Below are 18,347 nucleotides of genomic sequence, written 5' to 3' on the forward strand. Positions count from 1 at the left end.
ATACATTAACTCTTTCATTGCCGAACATCCTGTGGACCCTCTCCAGTGCCAGCACATGTTTTTTAGATAAGAGGCCCAAAACTGCTCATGATACCCTCAAGTGTGGTCTGACTAATGCCTCAGTGCTCTGCATCACATCCCTGTTCTTTTATTCTAAATCTCTTGAAATGAACGCTAGCATTGCATTTGCCTTCTTTACCACTGACTCACCCTGCAAATTGACTTTTAGAGAATTTTGCACGAGGACTCCCAAGTCACTTTGCAGCTGTGATTTTTGAATTTTATAAAATAGTCTACGCCTTTATTTCTTCTCCCAAAGTGCATGACAATATACTTCCCTACACTATATTTCATCTGCCACTTCTTTGTCTATTCTCCCAACCGAAGTCATGTGGAATTCTCTGCTCAATGAAGCAGTGGAAGCTACCTCAGTAAATGTACAAACCCCATTTCCAGAAAAGTTGGGATATTTTCCAAAATGCAATAAAAACAAAAATCTGTGATATGTTAATTCAAGTGAACCTTTATTTAACTGACAAAAGTACAAAGAAAAGATTTTCAATAGTTTTACTGACCAACTTAATTGTATTTTGTAAATATACACAAATTTAGAATTTGATGGCTGCAACACACTAAACAAAAGTTGGGACAGAGGCATGTTTACCATTGTGTTACATCACCTTTCCTTTTAATAACACTTTTTAATCGTTTTGGAACTGAGGATACTAATTGTAGTAGATTTGCAATAGGAAATTTTGTCCGTTCTTGCTTGATATAAGACTTCAGCTGCTCAACAGTCCGTGGTCTCTGTTGTCTGATTCTCCTCTTCATGATGCGCCATACATTTTCAATAGGAGATAGATCTGGACTGGCAGCAGGACAGTCAAGCACACGCACTCTGTGTCTACAAAGCCACGCTGTTGTAGCCCTGCAGAATGTGGTCTGGCATTGTCCTGCTGAAATAAGCATGGACGTCCTGGGAAGAGACATCGCCTTGATGGCAACATATGTCTCTCTAAAATCCTAATATACGCCTCAGAGTGAATGGTACCTTCACATACATGCAACTCACCCATGCCATGGGCACTGATGCACCCCCATACCATCGCAGATGCTGGCTTTTGCACCTTTCGCTGATAACAATCAGGATGGTTGTTCTCATCTTTGGCACGGAGAAATCGACGCCCGTTTTTTCCGCAAACTAGCTGAAATGTGGACTCATCTAACCACAGCACACGGTTCCACAGTCTTTTGGTCCATCTGAGATGAGTTCGGGCCCAGAGAACTCATCGGCGTTTCTGCATAGTTGATGTATGGCTTCCTCCTTGCGTAATACAGTTTCAAGTTGCATTTCTGGATGCAGCGATGGACTGTGTTAAGTGACAATGGTTTTCCGAAGTACTCCTGAGCCCAGGTGGCTATAATTGTCACAGTAGCATGACGGTTTCTTAGGCAGTGCCGCCTGAGGGCTCGAAGATCACACGCATTCAACAGTGGTTTCAGACCTTGCCCTTTACGCACTGAGATGTCTCGGAATTCTCTGAATCTTTTCACAATATTATGTACTGTAGATGTTGAAAGATCTAAATTCTCTGCAATCTTCCGTTGGGAAATGTTCCTTTTGAATTGACTAACAATTCTCTCTCGAATTTTGGCACAAAGGGGTGAGCCACAACCCATCCTTGCTTGCAAAGACTGAGCCTTTGATGGACGCTACTTTTATACCCAGTCATGATACCTCACCTGCTGCCAATTAGCCTGCTTAATGTGGAGTCTTCCAAACTGGTGTTACTTGAATATTCTGTGCACTTTTCAATCTTATTTTAATTCTGTCCCAACTTTTGTTGAGTGTGTTGCAGCCATCAAATTCTAAATTTGTGTATATTTACAAAATACAATTAAGTTGGTCAGTAAAACTATTGAAAATCTTTTCTTTGTACTTTTGTCAGTTAAATAAAGGTTCACGTGAATTAACATATCATAGATTTTTGTTTTTATTGCATTTTGGAAAATATCCCAACTTTTCTGGAAATGAGGTTTGTATTTAAAGGAAGGTTGTATAGATTTTTGCAAAGCAGGGAAATTAAGGGGAGTTGCGGGGGGGGGGGGGTAAAAGGCAGGTAGATGGAGATGAGTCCATAGTTAGATCAGCCATGATCTTATTGAATGGCTTGATGGGCCAGATGGCCTACTCCTGCTTCCTTTTCTTATGTTCTTATGCAGAGTCCCTGCTTCTTCAACACCACCTGCCCCTCCACCTATCTGCAAACTTGGCCACAAAGCTATCAATTCTGACATCCAAATCATTGACATATAATGTGAAAAGCGGTCATAATACTGACCCCTGTGGATTGCCACTGGCAGACAACCAGAATAGGCCCCCTTTATTCTGACTCTTTGTCTCCTGCCAATCAGCCTATTTTCCATCCATGCTAGTATCTTTCCTGTAATACCATCGTCTCTTATCTTGTTAAGTAGTCTCATGTGCAGCACCTTGTCAAAGGCCTTCTGAAAATCCAAGTGAACAGCATCCACTGACTCTCCTTTGTCTATCTTGCTTGTTGTTATTTTTTTTAATAATTCTAGCAGATTTGTCAAGACACATTTCCCTTTGAGGAAATCGTGCTGACTTTGGCCTACTTTATCATCTACTTCCACTTCCAAGTATCCCAAAACCTCACCCTTAATGATGGACTCCAAGATTTTACCAACAACAGAAATATGGCTAACTGTCCTGTAAATTTCCTTTCTTCTGCCTTGCTCCCTTCTTAAAGAGTGGAGTGACATTTACAATTTTTCTGTCCTCTGGAACCATTCCAGAATTTAGTGATTCTTGAAAGATTATTACTAATGGCTCCACAATCTACCTCTTTCAAAACTCTGAGATGTTGTCCATCTGGTCGAGGTGACTTATCTACCTTCAGATTTTTCAGCTTCCCAAACACATAGTAATCACAACACTCACTTCTTCCCCCTGACACTCTCACACTTCTGGCATTATTTGGCTGCATTGCTACCTCTTCAGTGTCATTTTCCAGTGGTCCAATATCCACTCCCGCCTCTCTTTTACTCCTTACATATCTGAAGAATGTTTTGGGATCCTCTTTGATATTTTTGGCTAGCTTCATCTTTCCTTATGGTTTTTTCAGTTTCTGTTGGTTTTTAATAATTTCCCATTCCTCTCACTTTCCACTAATTTTTGCTATGTTATATGCCCTCTCCTTTATTCTTATGGTGTCCTTGACTTCCATTGTAACCCACAATTGCCCCATCCTTCCTTTAGAATACTTTTTCACCTTTGGGATGTATCTATCCTGTGCCTTCCAAATTGCTCGTAGAAACTCCAGCCCTAGCTTTTCTACGGAGATCCCTGATGGTGTCCCTTACCAATCAACTTTGGCTAGCTCCTCTCTCATACTTGTGTAATTCATTCCTGCGCTGTAATTCTGATATATCTGACTTTATCTTCTCCCTCTCAAACTGCAGGGTGAATTCTATCATATTATGGTCACTGCCTCCCAAGGGTTCCTTTACTTTAACACCCAAACCAGAATTGCTTTTTTCAGTGCATTCATCCTTGTGCTGACTTCCATCAGGGTCATTTTGTCCTTGTAGTCTCTTAAGTGTACCTGCATTGATCCTATGTCACTTTTCCAGAAGGCGTTTGATAAGGAGTTGCACAAGAGACTTATAAATAAGATACAGATGCATGGAGTCGGAGGAAGTGTTTTAGCATGGATAGTGGATTGGTTAATCGATAGAAGGCAGAGAGTTACTATAAGTGGGTGTTCCTCTGGTTGGCAGTGAGTGGGGTTCAGCAGGGGTTTGTGCTGGGCCCACAGCTGTTTACCATTTACGTTGATGATTTGGAAGAGGGGACTGAGTGTAGCATAGTGAAATTTGCTGATGACACTAAACTTGACTGGAAAAGCAAATTGTTCAGAGGATATGGAGAGTCTGCAGAGGGATATAGATAGGTTAAGTGAGTGGGCCAAGCTCTGGAAGATGGAATACAATGTTGATAAATGCGAGATCATCCACTTCAGAAGGAATAATAGAAGAGCAGATTATTATTTAAATGGTGAAAGATTGCACCATGCTGTTGTGCAGAGGGACTTGGGAGTGCTTATTCATGAATCACAAAGTTGGCTTGCAGGTACAGCAGGTTATTAAGAAGGCAAACAGAATGCTAGCCTTCAATGCTAGAGGGATTCAATTCAAGAGCAGGGAGGTCATGCTGCAACTATCAAGGTACTGGTGAGGCCACAGTTGGAGTACTGTGTTCGGTTCTGGGCTCTATACTTGAGGAAGATATACTGGCTTTGGAGGCAGTGCAGGGGAGATTCACCAGGTTGATTCCAGGGATGAGGGGGTTAACCTATGTGGAGAGATTGAGTCACCTGGGACTATACTCTCTGGAATTCAGAAGAATGAGAGGGGATCTTACAGAAACATACAAAATTTTGAAAGGGATAGATAAGATAGAAGTAGGAAAGTTGTTTCCATTGGTAGGTGAGACTAGAACTAGGGGACATTACCTCAAGATTCAGGGGAGAAGATTTAGTACGGAGATGAGGAGAAACAGTTTTTCCCCAGAGAGTGGTGAATCTGTGGAATTCTCTGCCCAGGGAAGCAGTTGAGGCTTTTTCACTAAATATATTTAAGAAACAGTTATTATAAGAAACAGATTTTTACATAGTAAGGGAATTAAGGGTTATGGAGAAAAGGTAGGTGGATGGAGCTGAGTTTACGGACAGATTAGCCATGATCTTATTGAATGGCGGGGCAGGCTTGATGTACCGGAATGCCTACTCCTGCTCCTATTTCTTATGTTCTAAGGATTTTAAGCATTTGATTATGTTCTGCAGCAACAGAGCCACCCCACCACCTCTGTCTACCTGCTTGTCCTTTTGATACCAGGTGTATCCTTGGATGTTAAGCTCCCAACTATGATCTTCTTTCAGCTACAGCTCAGTGATGTCCACACCGTCATATCTGGCAATCTCTAACTGCACTACAAGAGCATTTGCTTTATTCTGTATAACACCTTCAGTCCTGTATTCATTACTTTTTAAAAAAAATTTCCCCATGTTTCACTTCATCTCACTGCAATTTTGTCCGATCATCTGCCTGTTCATACTCAGTTTCACTACACACTACATGACTTGTAAACCAACTGCTCCATCCTCAGCCCTGTCATTTCAGTTCTCATCCCCCTGCCAACTGAGTTTAAACCCTTCCCAGCAGTTCTGGCAAACCTACTGCGGGGATATTGGTCCCTCTTTGGTTCAGGTGTCACCCACCTTTTTTTGTACACATGTTATAAACAGGTGCAATGAAAAACTTGTAGCAATATCTTGGGCACATTGCATCAGATAGGCACCATTCATAAGAAAAACATGAATTAAACACAAATTATACTCATTTTTTAACATGGAAAAACACAATTACATGGGGGGGGGGAATCCATTGTAATGCAAAGTAGCCAGTGTTAATGTTAGTCTGTCTTGAGCCTTATCTGCCTTGGCTGGGGCTTGAATTCATGACCTTCAGATCACTAGTCCAATGCCTTAACCATTTGGTCACATGCCACACAAATTGATGTGATTAGGATTATGCAAACTGGCTCAAGGGCTGAATGGTTGATGGGAACTGCTTCTGTACCTCCTGCATGATGGTAGCAAAAGAAGATTGCATTGCCTGGATGATGAGTGTTCTTTGAATTTGCCTTCTTGAGGCAGTAATCTTTGGAATACTCTCTCCTGGATACAAGAGGAAAATAATGTTGAGGCCTGTGACCAGTCATAAGCTTACAGAGGTACTGAAAATCCTGCTCCTATTTCTATTTCTGATGTTTTATGGGTCCCAGCAGGCTAGAATGAGACACAGGAGAGGTATGTTCTCTTCCTAAGTATCCAGAGATTACTCAAAATTCCAGCAATTGTGCATACTTGTAGAAGAAAAAGGAGAGAAATACCTGCAAGAAATAATGTTCTTGGAACTGTATCAATAACTAAAACACTTAATTGTTTACATTATCCATATCCATTCATCTTATTGGCTTTATTTCTTGCATCGCTCATATACATGAGGGGTAAAAATCTTTGCACATTTTGATGGAGACATAATGTAATCTGCAATTTATAGTAATTTATAATGTTATGTACAATAGAACAGTCAATATAACAGAAATGAAGTTGTGTCGACATGAATTAAGCAGTCTGATGGCCTGGTGGGAGAAGCTCTCCCAGAGCCTGTTGGTACCACAGCATAAAAGCCAGGACCATTTCCTAGATGTTAGCAGCTGGAACAGTTTGTGGCTGGGATGACTTGGGCCCTTTTTACACACCTGTCTTTGGTAATGTCTTGAATAGTGGGAAGTTCACATCTACAGATGCGCTGGGCTGTCCGCATGACTCTCTGCAGTATCCTGCAACTGAGGGGAGTACAGTTCCCATACCAGGCAGTGATGCAGCCAGTCAGGATGTTCTCAATTGTGCCCTGTACAAAGGTCTTGGGATTTGGAGACCCATACCGTACTTCAACTGTCTAAGGGAGAAAGAGGCTCAGTTATGCCTTTTTCATTACACAGCTGGTGTGTACAGACCATGTGAGATCCTTGGTGATGTGGATGCCAAGGAACTTAAAGCTGTTCATCCTCTCAACCCCAGAGCCATTGATGTCAATAGGGGCTAGCCCAGGGGTGGGCAAACTTTTTGACTTGTGGGCCACAAAGGGTTCTAAAATTTGACAGGGGGGCCGGACCAGGAGCAGATGGACGGAGTGTTTTGGTAATACACCTCATAAGAGAAAATAAAATATCATGGGATATGTAGAAAACATGTGCTTTAATTTCAATTGAAAATGAACAAATGCATTACAACAAAATATGTCTTTGAAGTCCCATGGTACTTAGCTATTTATTGAAATGACTTTTAAAACACTGAAAATTAAATGAATAAAATACAGCTTTTTTAAAATAGTAACAGTTATTATTTTAAAGCACTGAAAATTCTGTTATCCTTCAAGATATTATCATCATCACTCTCCTCCTGACTGTCTTTATTTCAAAAATGGTAGGAGATGCAGGTCTACTTGTCCTGCTCCTTCTTATTCAATTGTCCCCTGTGCCAAAACTCAACGACCAGCAGAAGGACAGAACAGTGACAGCGCGCCAGTATGCAGACCGCGTTATTTGATCTGGAGCGCATTTTTTATTTTGAGAACGTACGTGCACCTGCGCACTACTCATGTCCATCACTTAACAGAAATGACATGTAACATGTAAAGCTTATTGAGAAAAATATTTTCAAATGCATTTTTTACATAACACAACGAAGAAACTTATTTTTAATTTCAGTGGGAACAGTGTTGTTGGTCTCCCTTTTTAGCCAGCGCATCAAAGTCTGGATTTAGTTTTGTTGTGGCGATTCTCAGGATGGATCTGAGGTGTTAACAAGGTTTATTAATATAATTTCATCAAGTTCTGCGGGCCGGATTAAAAAGCTTAACAGGCCGCATATGGCCCGCGGGCCGTAGTTTGCCCATGCCTGGGCTAGCCTGTCTCCATTCCTCCTGTAGTACTCAACCATCTGCTTTGTTTTTTGCGACATTGAGGGAGAGGTTGTTCTCTTGACACCACTGCGTCAGGGTGATGACTTCTCTGTAGGCTCACTCATTATTATTTGAGATTAGTGTCATCAGCAAATTTAATTATCAGATTGGAGCTGTGAGTGGCGACACAGTCATGGATACACAGAGTAAAGGAGAACGCTTAGTACATAACCCTGAGGGGCACCTGTGTTGAGGGTCAGAGGTGAGGGAGCCCACTCTTACCACCTGCTGGCAATCTTGACAGGAAGTCCAGGATCCAGCTACACACGGCAGGGTGAAGGCCAATGTCTCTAAGCTTGTCAAGCTTAGAGGGAATTATGGTGTTGAATGCTGAACTGCAGTCCAAGATCAGCACTCTCAAATAAGCATCCCTCTTCTCCAGATGTGTAAGGACAGTTTGTAGAGCTGTGGATATTGCATCATCTGTCAATCAATTGTGTTGATGGGGGGTCCAGTGTGGGTGGTAGCATGCTGCAGATGTAGTCCTTGATCAGTCTCTCAAAGCATTTGCTTATTATTGAGGTGAGTGCGACAGGATGCCAGTCGTTCAGACATGTTACCTTTTTTTTAGGTGCCCAGAACATGGGTGGATGTTTTGAAGCAGGAAGACACTCTACACTTGGGGGGTGATGGGGGAGAGAGATTAAAAATGTCTGTAAACGCACCTACTGGTTCTGCTGCGCACATCCTTGATACCCACCCTGGAATGCTGTCTGGTCCCACAGCCTTGCAACTGTCCACTGGTTGGAAATACCTGAATACTTCGGCCTCAGAGATGAATAAGCTGCCAGTCGCTTCAGTAGCTCAGTATTGGTAACATCGAATTGAGTGTTTTTAAAAATAAATAAATAAATAAATAACTTTGGCTCAGCTGGGAAAGAGGTAGCAATTTATTTTCTTCAAAGTCCACTGCATTTAGCTTTGAAACTTTGCCATGAACTGCGTGTGTTGGTGGAGAATTGAGTCTGAATTTTTCCCTGTATCGTTGCTTCGCTGCCTTGATGACTTTGCAGTGATCGCAGCTGCATTTCTTGAGTGTCTGCTGATTACCGGCAGCGTAAACTGTGTGTTGTACGGTAGGTTGATCCAGGGTTCCTGGTTTGGATAGACCCTGACTGATTTCTGGGGGACAGCATCCTTGACGCACTTCTAGATGAAACTTGTGACCCTTTCTGTGAGCTCGGAGACATCCTTATCACGGAAGACATTCCAGTTGATGTGATCAAAGCAGTTCTGTTGTATGGAGGCCGATTGGTTGGACCAACAGTGGATGGTTTTAACTATGGCCGCTTTTGTTTCAGCTTTTGCCTGTACTTTGGCAACAGAAAGATGGAGGAGTGACCTGATTTTCCAAAGTGAATGTGAAGGAGCACTTTGTTGCAGAAAGGAGAGTAGCTTTCTCCTCGAGTGCTCTGCTGGATGTGTTGACAAAACTTTGGAGAGACTTTAGTCAGTGACGCTTTATTAAAGTCACTGGTGACGATGAAGGCAGCCTCTGGATGTGAAGTCTCCAGGGAGCTGATGGTCTAGTAAAATTCCTTGAGAGCCAGGTCAGTATCAACCTGCTGCGGAATATACACAGCTATGATAACAACAGTCGTGAACTCCCTAGGCAGCCAGAAAGGTCTACACAGCAGCACCAGGAACTCCAGATCTGGGAACCGAAAGGATTTGAGGACACGTATGTTTTTGGGGTCGCACCAGGCATTATTGACCATAAAGCATACCCCACCTCATCTCTTCTCAGAGAGATTTTTTTGACCTGTCTGCTTGGAGCAGGAGAACCCGGAGGGCTCAATGGTATGATCCGGTATCTCAACTATCAGCCAGGTCTCCACGAAGCACAAGACGTTACGTTCCTTTGTTACCCGCTGGTAGGAACTTCTGGCTCTCAGTTCGCACAGCTTATTGTCCAGGGACTGAAAATTATCCAGGATTTATGCTAGGGAGCGGCTGCCAATTAGCACACCGTCTCAGCCTTACCATGAAGAAAATCCTTAATTCATGTAACTTGACATTTCAACCTTCACTGTTCAGTACTTTATTCCTGTCTTTATAATGGCATTATCACTAATCAGATTTGTCTTCCTGGAGGTGATGTATAGTTAAGTGAAACTTACAAATAATTATAAAGTTGCATATATTGAGGGTCACACATCCCAACTAAATTAGAATATTGTTTTCTTTTTACGGACTACAGGCTTCCATACTGCTTGATGGGGAGAGCCAATCTGGGGCAAGGTTAGTGAATGCGACTGCATGATGTACGCAATAACTTTTCCTCCGTCCTTTCTACGCATGATAAATGAGAGACAAAATGAGAGGCAATTAGAGGTTGAGTAGGATACTGAAGTAGACAGGTTGCTGATAAAGAAGGAAGGAGTGAGAGAGATTGAGGAAGAATGTTGCACTTGACCTTATCTGCATGGAAGTATGTTCTAACAGCTGCTCAAACACATGTACATTTAAATGTGCATATTAATAATGTGCAATGGAGCCTGTCTCTGGTGGTTTTAAATGTTAGTACAGGGAGCAATGCCTTTGCTTTGTGTAGTGATTGGTGTATAGACCTTTGCGAAAAGTTGTTATGCACTAACTGCTGCAGCATGAAATTTGGGACCTATAACTCAAGTCCTCATGAAATTTGGAAGAGAGACAACCAACACCTGATTATAGTGAAACGTGGCTTTATTGCAGAATCGTAACTGGCACAGCGAGTCCACGGCGTCGCTGGAGAAGGCGCGTTCTGCCTTCCCCTTACATTCTACTCTTATTTATACCCCTTTTCCCCATTCCAACCCCTCGCTACACATATTTGGTAAGGCCGAACTTTGTTGTACATATTAGGTAATATCGGGCACTTGTGTCCCCCTTATTGGCCCGATGCCATTCACTCACGAGTTACCTGTTTCTTTTGTTTATTGAATCGCGTGACACTAGCAGTTTCGGTGTAGCGGAATCCCCAGTTTCGCTTCCTCCCTCCCTTGTACTCCTGTCTCCTAATATCACGTGAGCCACTCCTGACCTGTAGTGGCAGTCTCGAATTAACCCTAACACTAACCCTAACACTCCCTCCCTTGGCCTCCCTGAGGCCACATCCCTTACAAGCTTTTCTGCGGCTGCCGGGATCAGGCAGGGAGGTGAGCGTCCCCCGGCACTCTTTGGCGTGTCCTCCCTATTTGCATATCCTGATTTGTCTGACCTAGGGTCACAAAATATGGGTAGGGGTTCCCTAAACATCAGCAATTTTTACAAGTAGCATGCAACATTTCAGAAGACTTATTCAAAAGCAACTCTCAATTTCCCCCTCTGCACGGCCCATTCCAGTCCGTGTTCTCCCATAGTGCGTCCGTTTACGGGAGGGCCGTGTCCTCCCTCTCCATCGGGAACAAGGGTGTTTGGTACGCCGGTGGAGGTCCATCCTTTCCAGTCAAAGCTCGATCTATAGTCTGGATGACTAGGGTCCTGATACAGGGTATGCAACAACAACCACACGTGATAAAGATAGCAATTGAAATAGAGAGTCCTAGCGCCAACTGTCCCAGGAACGCTCCCCACTTACCAAAGGTCTTATTTAGCCAGTAGAAAATGATGCCAGTTATTGTCCCCCTCCCTTCTTACCTTTTAATGCCCTGTTGGAGACCTCGGTGACAGGGTATGGACCATGCCACCGTTTTTCGTTCCAGGTGAGCTTCCCCGGGCCTCGGAGGAACACTTCCACTCCTACCTTGATGGTGTCCGACCCCTGCGGCTGCTCACTGTTAGATTATTGAACTCGCACAGTTATCAATTTTACCATATTTCTAAAAACTCTCATATACTCTGTTACTCAACACGCAAATGTCTGAGTTTTGGTAACTTGAAGTTGAAGTGCTCCATGGCTCCCTAGTACACGGAGAGGATCAAATGTGGGACAGTCGCCTTTTAAAACCTGACCTTCGCGTGGGAGATTTCTCCTCTTAACAACCAGTCTAAGGTAGGCGCCGTCAGTATCTCCGTGCACTACGGTGTACCGCGTAACTTTTCTCCTCCTCACTCCTGAGACTTTTATGCCCTTCGTGGGCGGCGGGTACCCTCACTCAGAAGACTTTGCACCAGCGGAGGATCCTTCTAAAAACAGATAAGAAGAAATGAGTACTTACCAGTCACGATTCTGCACCGGGAATAATCTTTCCCAGGGTAATTTGGGGTTGGTGAGGTTCCGTCAGCAGACAAGATCTAACTCGGTAATTCAACTATCTAATGGAAGTCTTCGATATAACAGGCACTTCCTGACCTTAATCAAGGTTGCGGCCGCAAGTTGTCTGCCGTCGGACCCGCCAGCCTGTGTTGTCTCTTCCCTCCCCAAGTCGGGGTCACCAAATGTTGGGCTCAGGTTATGCCCTGTGTTCGTTTGGAAGAGAGACAACCAACACCTGATTATAGTGAAACGTGGCTTTATTGCAGAATCGTAACTGGCACAGCGAGTCCACGGCGTCGCTGGAGAAGGCGCGTTCTGCCTTCCCCTTACATTCTACTCTTATTTATACCCCTTTTCCCCATTCCAACCCCTCGCTACACATATTTGGTAAGGCCGAACTTTGTTGTACATATTAGGTAATATCGGGCACTTGTGTCCCCCTTATTGGCCCGATGCCATTCACTCACGAGTTACCTGTTTCTTTTGTTTATTGAATCGCGTGACACTAGCAGTTTCGGTGTAGCGGAATCCCCAGTTTCGCTTCCTCCCTCCCTTGTACTCCTGTCTCCTAATATCACGTGAGCCACTCCTGACCTGTAGTGGCAGTCTCGAATTAACCCTAACAGTAGTGATTGGTGTATAGACCTTTGCGAAAAGTTGTTATGCACTAACTGCTGCAGCATGAAATTTGGGACCTATAACTCAAGTCCTCATGAAAAGCCCCAACAGTGACATACTGTCAAAGCCTAGGAGCTTGGAAGTTTTAACTTTGACATTGTTGCCTTGAGTACAACTTGTTCAAAAGCCAAGGCAGTGGGTGCAATGTACTCCAAGAAGGCACATTGGAAGAACAACAGCATATTCTAGGGGTAAGATCTGTTGTCGAGAGTCCAATACTTGTAACAGTTACTCTAATAGATAAATAACTGCCCTAATGGAATAATGACATCTCACAACCAAACTGGCTCACTTACAAAACAGAACTTGTACGTAACAGTCATCACTGTGTATGTCAAAACCTTATGACACATGCTACTGATGAGGGCAAGTAGGATAAAACTCTGCCCTCCCCCGCCCTCCAGCCATACAGAGGCAGACGAACTGGGTGATTTGAAAACAAGATAATTCAATGAAAGTTTGCAGTGGGAGGATCACATAGTAAAAATCATCAAACATGACTCTGTTCTTGATGAACATGGCCATGATTTAGTTCTACAACAAATTGGCCAGTATGTCTTTGCCACCACCTTGACCAAAGAGGCAAATTTTAATTTGTGACTACCATCTGCAAGGGAAACAAATTTGATGGAGATATCAATATTATATAGTGAAGCAAAGTGATTACAGAGGCATGAGAGAGGAGTTTGCGGAATTTACTGGATAAGAACACTGGCAGGGATGACGGCAGAGCAGCAATGGCTGGAGTTTCTGGAAGCAATTTGGAAGGCTCAGGATATATACAATCCCAAAGAGGAAGGAGTATTGTGCGAAAGATGACACAACTGTGGCTAACAAGAGAAGACAAAGCCAACATAAAAGCAGCAAATAATAGAGCAAAAATTAGAGGATTGGGAAGCTATCAAACACCAACAAAAGGTAACTAAAAATGTCATTAAGAAGAAAAAGATGGAATAATATTAAAGAGGATATCAGAAGTTTCTTTAGATACATAGTGTAAAAGAGATGAGACTGGATGTTGGACTGCTGGAAAACGATGATGGAGAGGTGGTAATGGGGACAAGAAATGGTGAATAAACTAAGTAAGTACTTTGTATTAGTATTCACTGTCTAAGACACTATCAGTATGATTGGTTTCAGGTGTCGGGGGTCATGAGGTGTGTGAAGTTAACATTACTAGAAAGAAGGTTCTTGGAGAAACTGAAAGGTTTGAAGGTAGATGAGTCATGTGGACCAATTTGTTCTGAATTAGGTGGCTGGAGAGATCATGGAGGCATTAGTAATGATCTTTCAAGAATCACTAGATTCTGGAATGGTTCCAGAAGACTGGAAAATTGCAAATGTCACGCTCCTCTTCAAGAAGGGAGAGAGGCAGAAGTGAGGAAACTATAGGCCAGTTAGTCTGACCTCAGTGATTGGGAAGATGTTGCAGGCAATTGTTAAGGATGTGAATTTGGGGTACTTGGAGACACATGATAAAAACGGCTGTAGTCAGCATTTCCTCAAAGGAAAATCTTGCCTGTTGAAGAAATAACAAGCAGGATAGACAGTCAATGTTGTATTTTTGTAGATTTTCAGAAGGTCTTTGACAAGATGCCACACATGAGGCTGCTTAACAATGTACAAGCCCATAGTATTACAATGAAAATTCTAACATGGATAAAAGCAGTGGCCTACTGGCAGGAGGTAAAGAATGGGAATTAAGGAAGCCTTTTCTGGTTCGTTGCCAATGACTAGTGGTGTTTCATAGAGGTCTATTGGGACTAATTCTTTTTATGTTGTATGTCAATGATTTGGATGATGGAATTGATGGCTTTGTTGCAAAGTTTTCCGATGATATGAAGCTGGGTGGAGGGGCACTCATAGAGAAGTACGTGGTCATTCATTTTGGTAGAAGAAATGAAAGGGCTGCCTATCTACTAAATGGAGAGAAAATACAAAAAAAAAACTGAGGTACAAAAGGGACTTGGGGGTCTTTGAGCAGGATTCCCTAACGGTTAATTTGCAGGTTGCGTCTGTGGTGAGGAAGGCAAATGCAATGTTAGCATTCATTTCAAGAGGACTAGAATATAAAAGCAAGGATGTAATGTTGAGACTTTATAAAGCACTGGTAAGGCCTCACTTGGAGTATTGTGAGCAGTTTTGGGCCCCTTGTGTTGGAAAGAATATGCTGAAACTGGGGAGGGTACAAAGGAAGTTCTCAAAAGTGATTCCAGGTTTGCATGGCTTGTCACATGAAGAGTATTTGATAGTTCTGGATTTGTATTCAGCTCATTCAGAAGAATGAGGGGTGACCTCATTGAAACCTATTGAATGGTGAAAGGCTTTGATAGTTGATGTGGAGAAGATGTTTCCTATGGTGGGAGAGTTTAAAACCAGAGGATACGGCCTCAGAATAGAGGGGTGTCCTTTTAGAATGGAGATGAGGAGGAATTTCTTTAGCCAGGGTGTAGAATTCTTTGCCATGGGCATTCGTGGAGGTCAAGTCTTTATATTTAAGCCAGAGGTTGATAGATTTTTGATTGGGCTGGACATGAGCGTATATGGCGGGGGGGGGGGGGCAGCGCAGATAAGGCAGGAGGTGGGGGCTGAGAGAAAGAATGAGTCAGCCATGATGAAATGGTGGAGCAGACTCGATGGTCCAAATGGCCTAATTCTGCTCCTATGTCTTACGGTCTCATAGCTATAGAGTGTCTTCATGCGGCCTGCCTCAGGGAAGGTTATTGCAAGGTTTATCCTCCCAGTGGTTTAAGAGCTGGTTCCTGAATTTCATTGTGTAATCCACCTTTCCAGAGGCAAACCAGATGTTTTTCACTCAATGTCAGTGGCAAGATACAGGTAGAGAGCAGCATCAATCACTACACTTAGCCACTTTTAATGTTTAAAAGAAAAGTTTTTTTTATTTTGGAGCTTTGAAGCACTTCTCATATTTCATTCACCACAAAGTTATCTTAATTTTCTTTTATGATCTGCAAGCTGTGACCTTGCTCCAGCAGTCTGCTCAACCTTTTCTCATAATGCCTTCAGCAAGTTTCCTCTTGAAATGTAGTTAGTCTATCAGATGGTGTTCGCAGTTGCCTGTAGTCATTGAGCTGGGGTGCACAACTGATGCTACAGACCAAACTCCAAGCTATCACTAATTTATTTGTTGAAACTTACAAGTGAATGAACCGTGCACCTAATTATAACAGAACAAGATTTTATAGTCAGGATCCTCTAATATAACAATGACAAGGTGATAGAGAACATGGGGCACTTCATAGAACATAGAAATTTATAGCACGTTACAGGCTCTTCGGCCCACAATGTTGTGCCAACCATGTAACCTACTCTTTAAAAACTGCCTAAAGTTACCCTACCACATAGCCCTCTAATTTTTCTAAGCTCCGTGTACCTATCCAAGAGTCTCTTAAAAGACCCTATTGTATCTGCCTCCACCACTGGCAGTGCATTCCATGCACTCATCACTCTCTGTGGGGAAAAACTTACTCCTGACATCCTCTCAATGCCTATTTTTAAGCACCTTAAAACTATGCCCCCTCGTATTAGCCATTTTAGCCCTGGGAAACAGCCTCTGGCTATCCACATGATCAATGCCCCTCATCATCTTGTACACTTCTGTCAGGTCACCTTTCATCCTCTGTCGCTCCAAGGAGAGAAGGCCAAGTACACTGAACCTATTCTCATAAGGCACTCCCTCCAATCCAGGCAACATACACGTAAATCTCCTCTGCAGTTTCTCTATAGTATCCATATCCTTCCTATAGTGAGGTGACTAGAAATTAACCCAGTATTCCAAGTGGGGTCTGACTAAGGTCTTGTATAGCTGTAACATTATCTCACAGCTCTTGAACTCAATCCCATGGTTCATGAATGCCAACACACCATACACCTTCTTAGCTGTCAACCTGCACAGCAGATTTAAGTGTCCTATCGACATGGACCCCAAGATCTCTCAGATCTTCCACACTGCCAAGAGTCTTGCTATTTGTGTTATATTCTGTCTTCACATTGAACCTAATAATAAGTTAGAACAATTTGATTCATACTGGGAAAAATGGTTTAATTACATAATTCCTCATGGGCCTGATTTTATTCTCACAAATCAATGAATATTTTGTAAAAAAAAAAATCACCCCCTACTTGTACTTAGTTTTCTCCTTTTACTTGTTCTTTCTTTCCTCCCTTTTCTATAAGTGTATACCTCAGATAAATATTAAGTGGAGATTTGTGGCAAATATGACTATATGATATATATGTATAGCATCTAAAATGCATCTTATGGAAATGTTTGTTTGATGAACTTCAATTAAAAAATAAATTACAAAAAAAAATGGTTGGGAACCCCTGGATCTGAAATTTTGAAAAATCTTAAAGCAGACCATCTGCCATCCTCATAGCCACCTCTTTTAAAATGTTGGAATTTATCAGGTGCAAAACTCAAAACTACCTTCTCAAGAACAATTAGGGGATGGGCAGTAATAAAATATAGTAAGATAATTCCACAGATTAGTTATCTAGGGACTAGACAACAATCCATCAAGTGGCCTTGTAAACTATGTTCATTAAGAAATGCATTCTCCCTCTCAGCAATAATTCAGCACGTTTATCATGGTGTATTTTGAATCAGATAGGTTCACTTGTATATGTGCCCCAAAGTATTTCCTTTTTGGTCAGGTATTCTACTGTATATGTACTAAAAATAGCAATGAAACTATCCGGTTTGTATTTATTTCCCTATTTGCAAGTAAGAAGTTGCAACTTTGGAGTTGTGGGTTCTCAGCCAATTTGCTTTAGAGGTGGTAGTCATTCAGCCCATGCTTTAACAATTCATTATTGTCATCTGTTTGAAAGCACATGTTTCTTATTCTGTCAGGCTGTTCTATAATGTCTTAAAAGCAGTCAGTTTGTTTATTTGAGGTACATGGAGGGAGGAAGTGGAAGTCTGCACGAATTATGAGTCACAATTTGAATTTTGGAGCGGTAGGGGAAAGGAAGGGGCGTTGAAAACCTGATGGTCCAAGCTTTTACTAAGTGGGAAAGACACACTCTTATGCCAAAACCTTAGGTCGTGTTCATTGAAAGTTATAATCTGTTATCCTGAATATCCAACTAACTGAACTAGAGTTGGAAAAAGTTTAAATTTTCTTTGTTTCAAACTACAAGCAGTCATTGTTAACATCTTTGCTCCCAAAATAGAAAATTCCTTTCTTTATCAATGTTATTAGTTAAATAAAAGAGTACATGTATATATAAACGAGGAGAATTATCTCAAATATCTATATCAATAACAATTCATATAAAAGGTAAAATAAACATTATCAAGATCATACAGAGTATTAATCTAATATTATGTAATAAAGAAAAAGATAATTCTCCTCTTATCCATAAAAAGACAAAAGATAAAGAAATTTTTATTATTATAATATTCTCACGGTGTGCTTCACGTAGTCGGTGAGTTGCAGTTGCAAAAAAGATTTATTCAAACTTCGCGGCCTCGATTTAAAGCCTTCCTGTTCCCACCCTCCCCGGGCAGGAATGCTGTAGGGGGCGCATATTCACAGTCCTGTCCTGCGTGCGGGCTTTTCCCCTTGCTGGTGAAGAAGGCCTGGTGCCCTTTTTGGGACCGGCCTCAATGCCGGCGCGCGCCACTTTGTGAGCTGGTTCGAGTGCGGTGGGAAGTGGGTCACCACATAACACCCACCCCCCCCCGCCCAGAACCAGCGATACACCCCCCAATGTCCTCAGTCTGGGTCAGTCCCTGTTTGGGAGGTTTGCCTCCACGCCGCGGTGCCTGAATCTTGACTGGCTGTGCCAAGTCCACATGTGAAAACCTCCTCTTTCCCCCCCAATGTCCAGAATGAATGTGGACCCA

General features: G+C 42.4%; 1 protein-coding gene across 5 annotated transcripts in view; it reads left to right on the forward strand.

Annotated features, from left to right (window-relative positions):
• The window catches only part of lca5 (lebercilin LCA5), an 80,436-nt gene that overhangs the window by 28,751 nt on the left and 33,338 nt on the right, over positions 1-18,347 (forward strand). Inside the window, exon 2 of one of the 5 annotated variants that reach the window (XM_073056432.1) lies at positions 9,815-9,855. The exons of the other annotated variants lie outside the window; for them this stretch is intronic. Within the exon in view, the coding sequence (XP_072912533.1) occupies positions 9,831-9,855 (25 nt within the window). The 5' untranslated portion in view covers positions 9,815-9,830. The remainder of the gene's footprint in view (positions 1-9,814; positions 9,856-18,347) is intronic. 5 annotated transcript variants of the gene reach the window in all.

The sequence above is a fragment of the Hemitrygon akajei genome, chromosome 9, assembly GCF_048418815.1.
Source record: "Hemitrygon akajei chromosome 9, sHemAka1.3, whole genome shotgun sequence".
Classification (NCBI taxonomy): Eukaryota; Metazoa; Chordata; class Chondrichthyes; order Myliobatiformes; family Dasyatidae; genus Hemitrygon; species Hemitrygon akajei.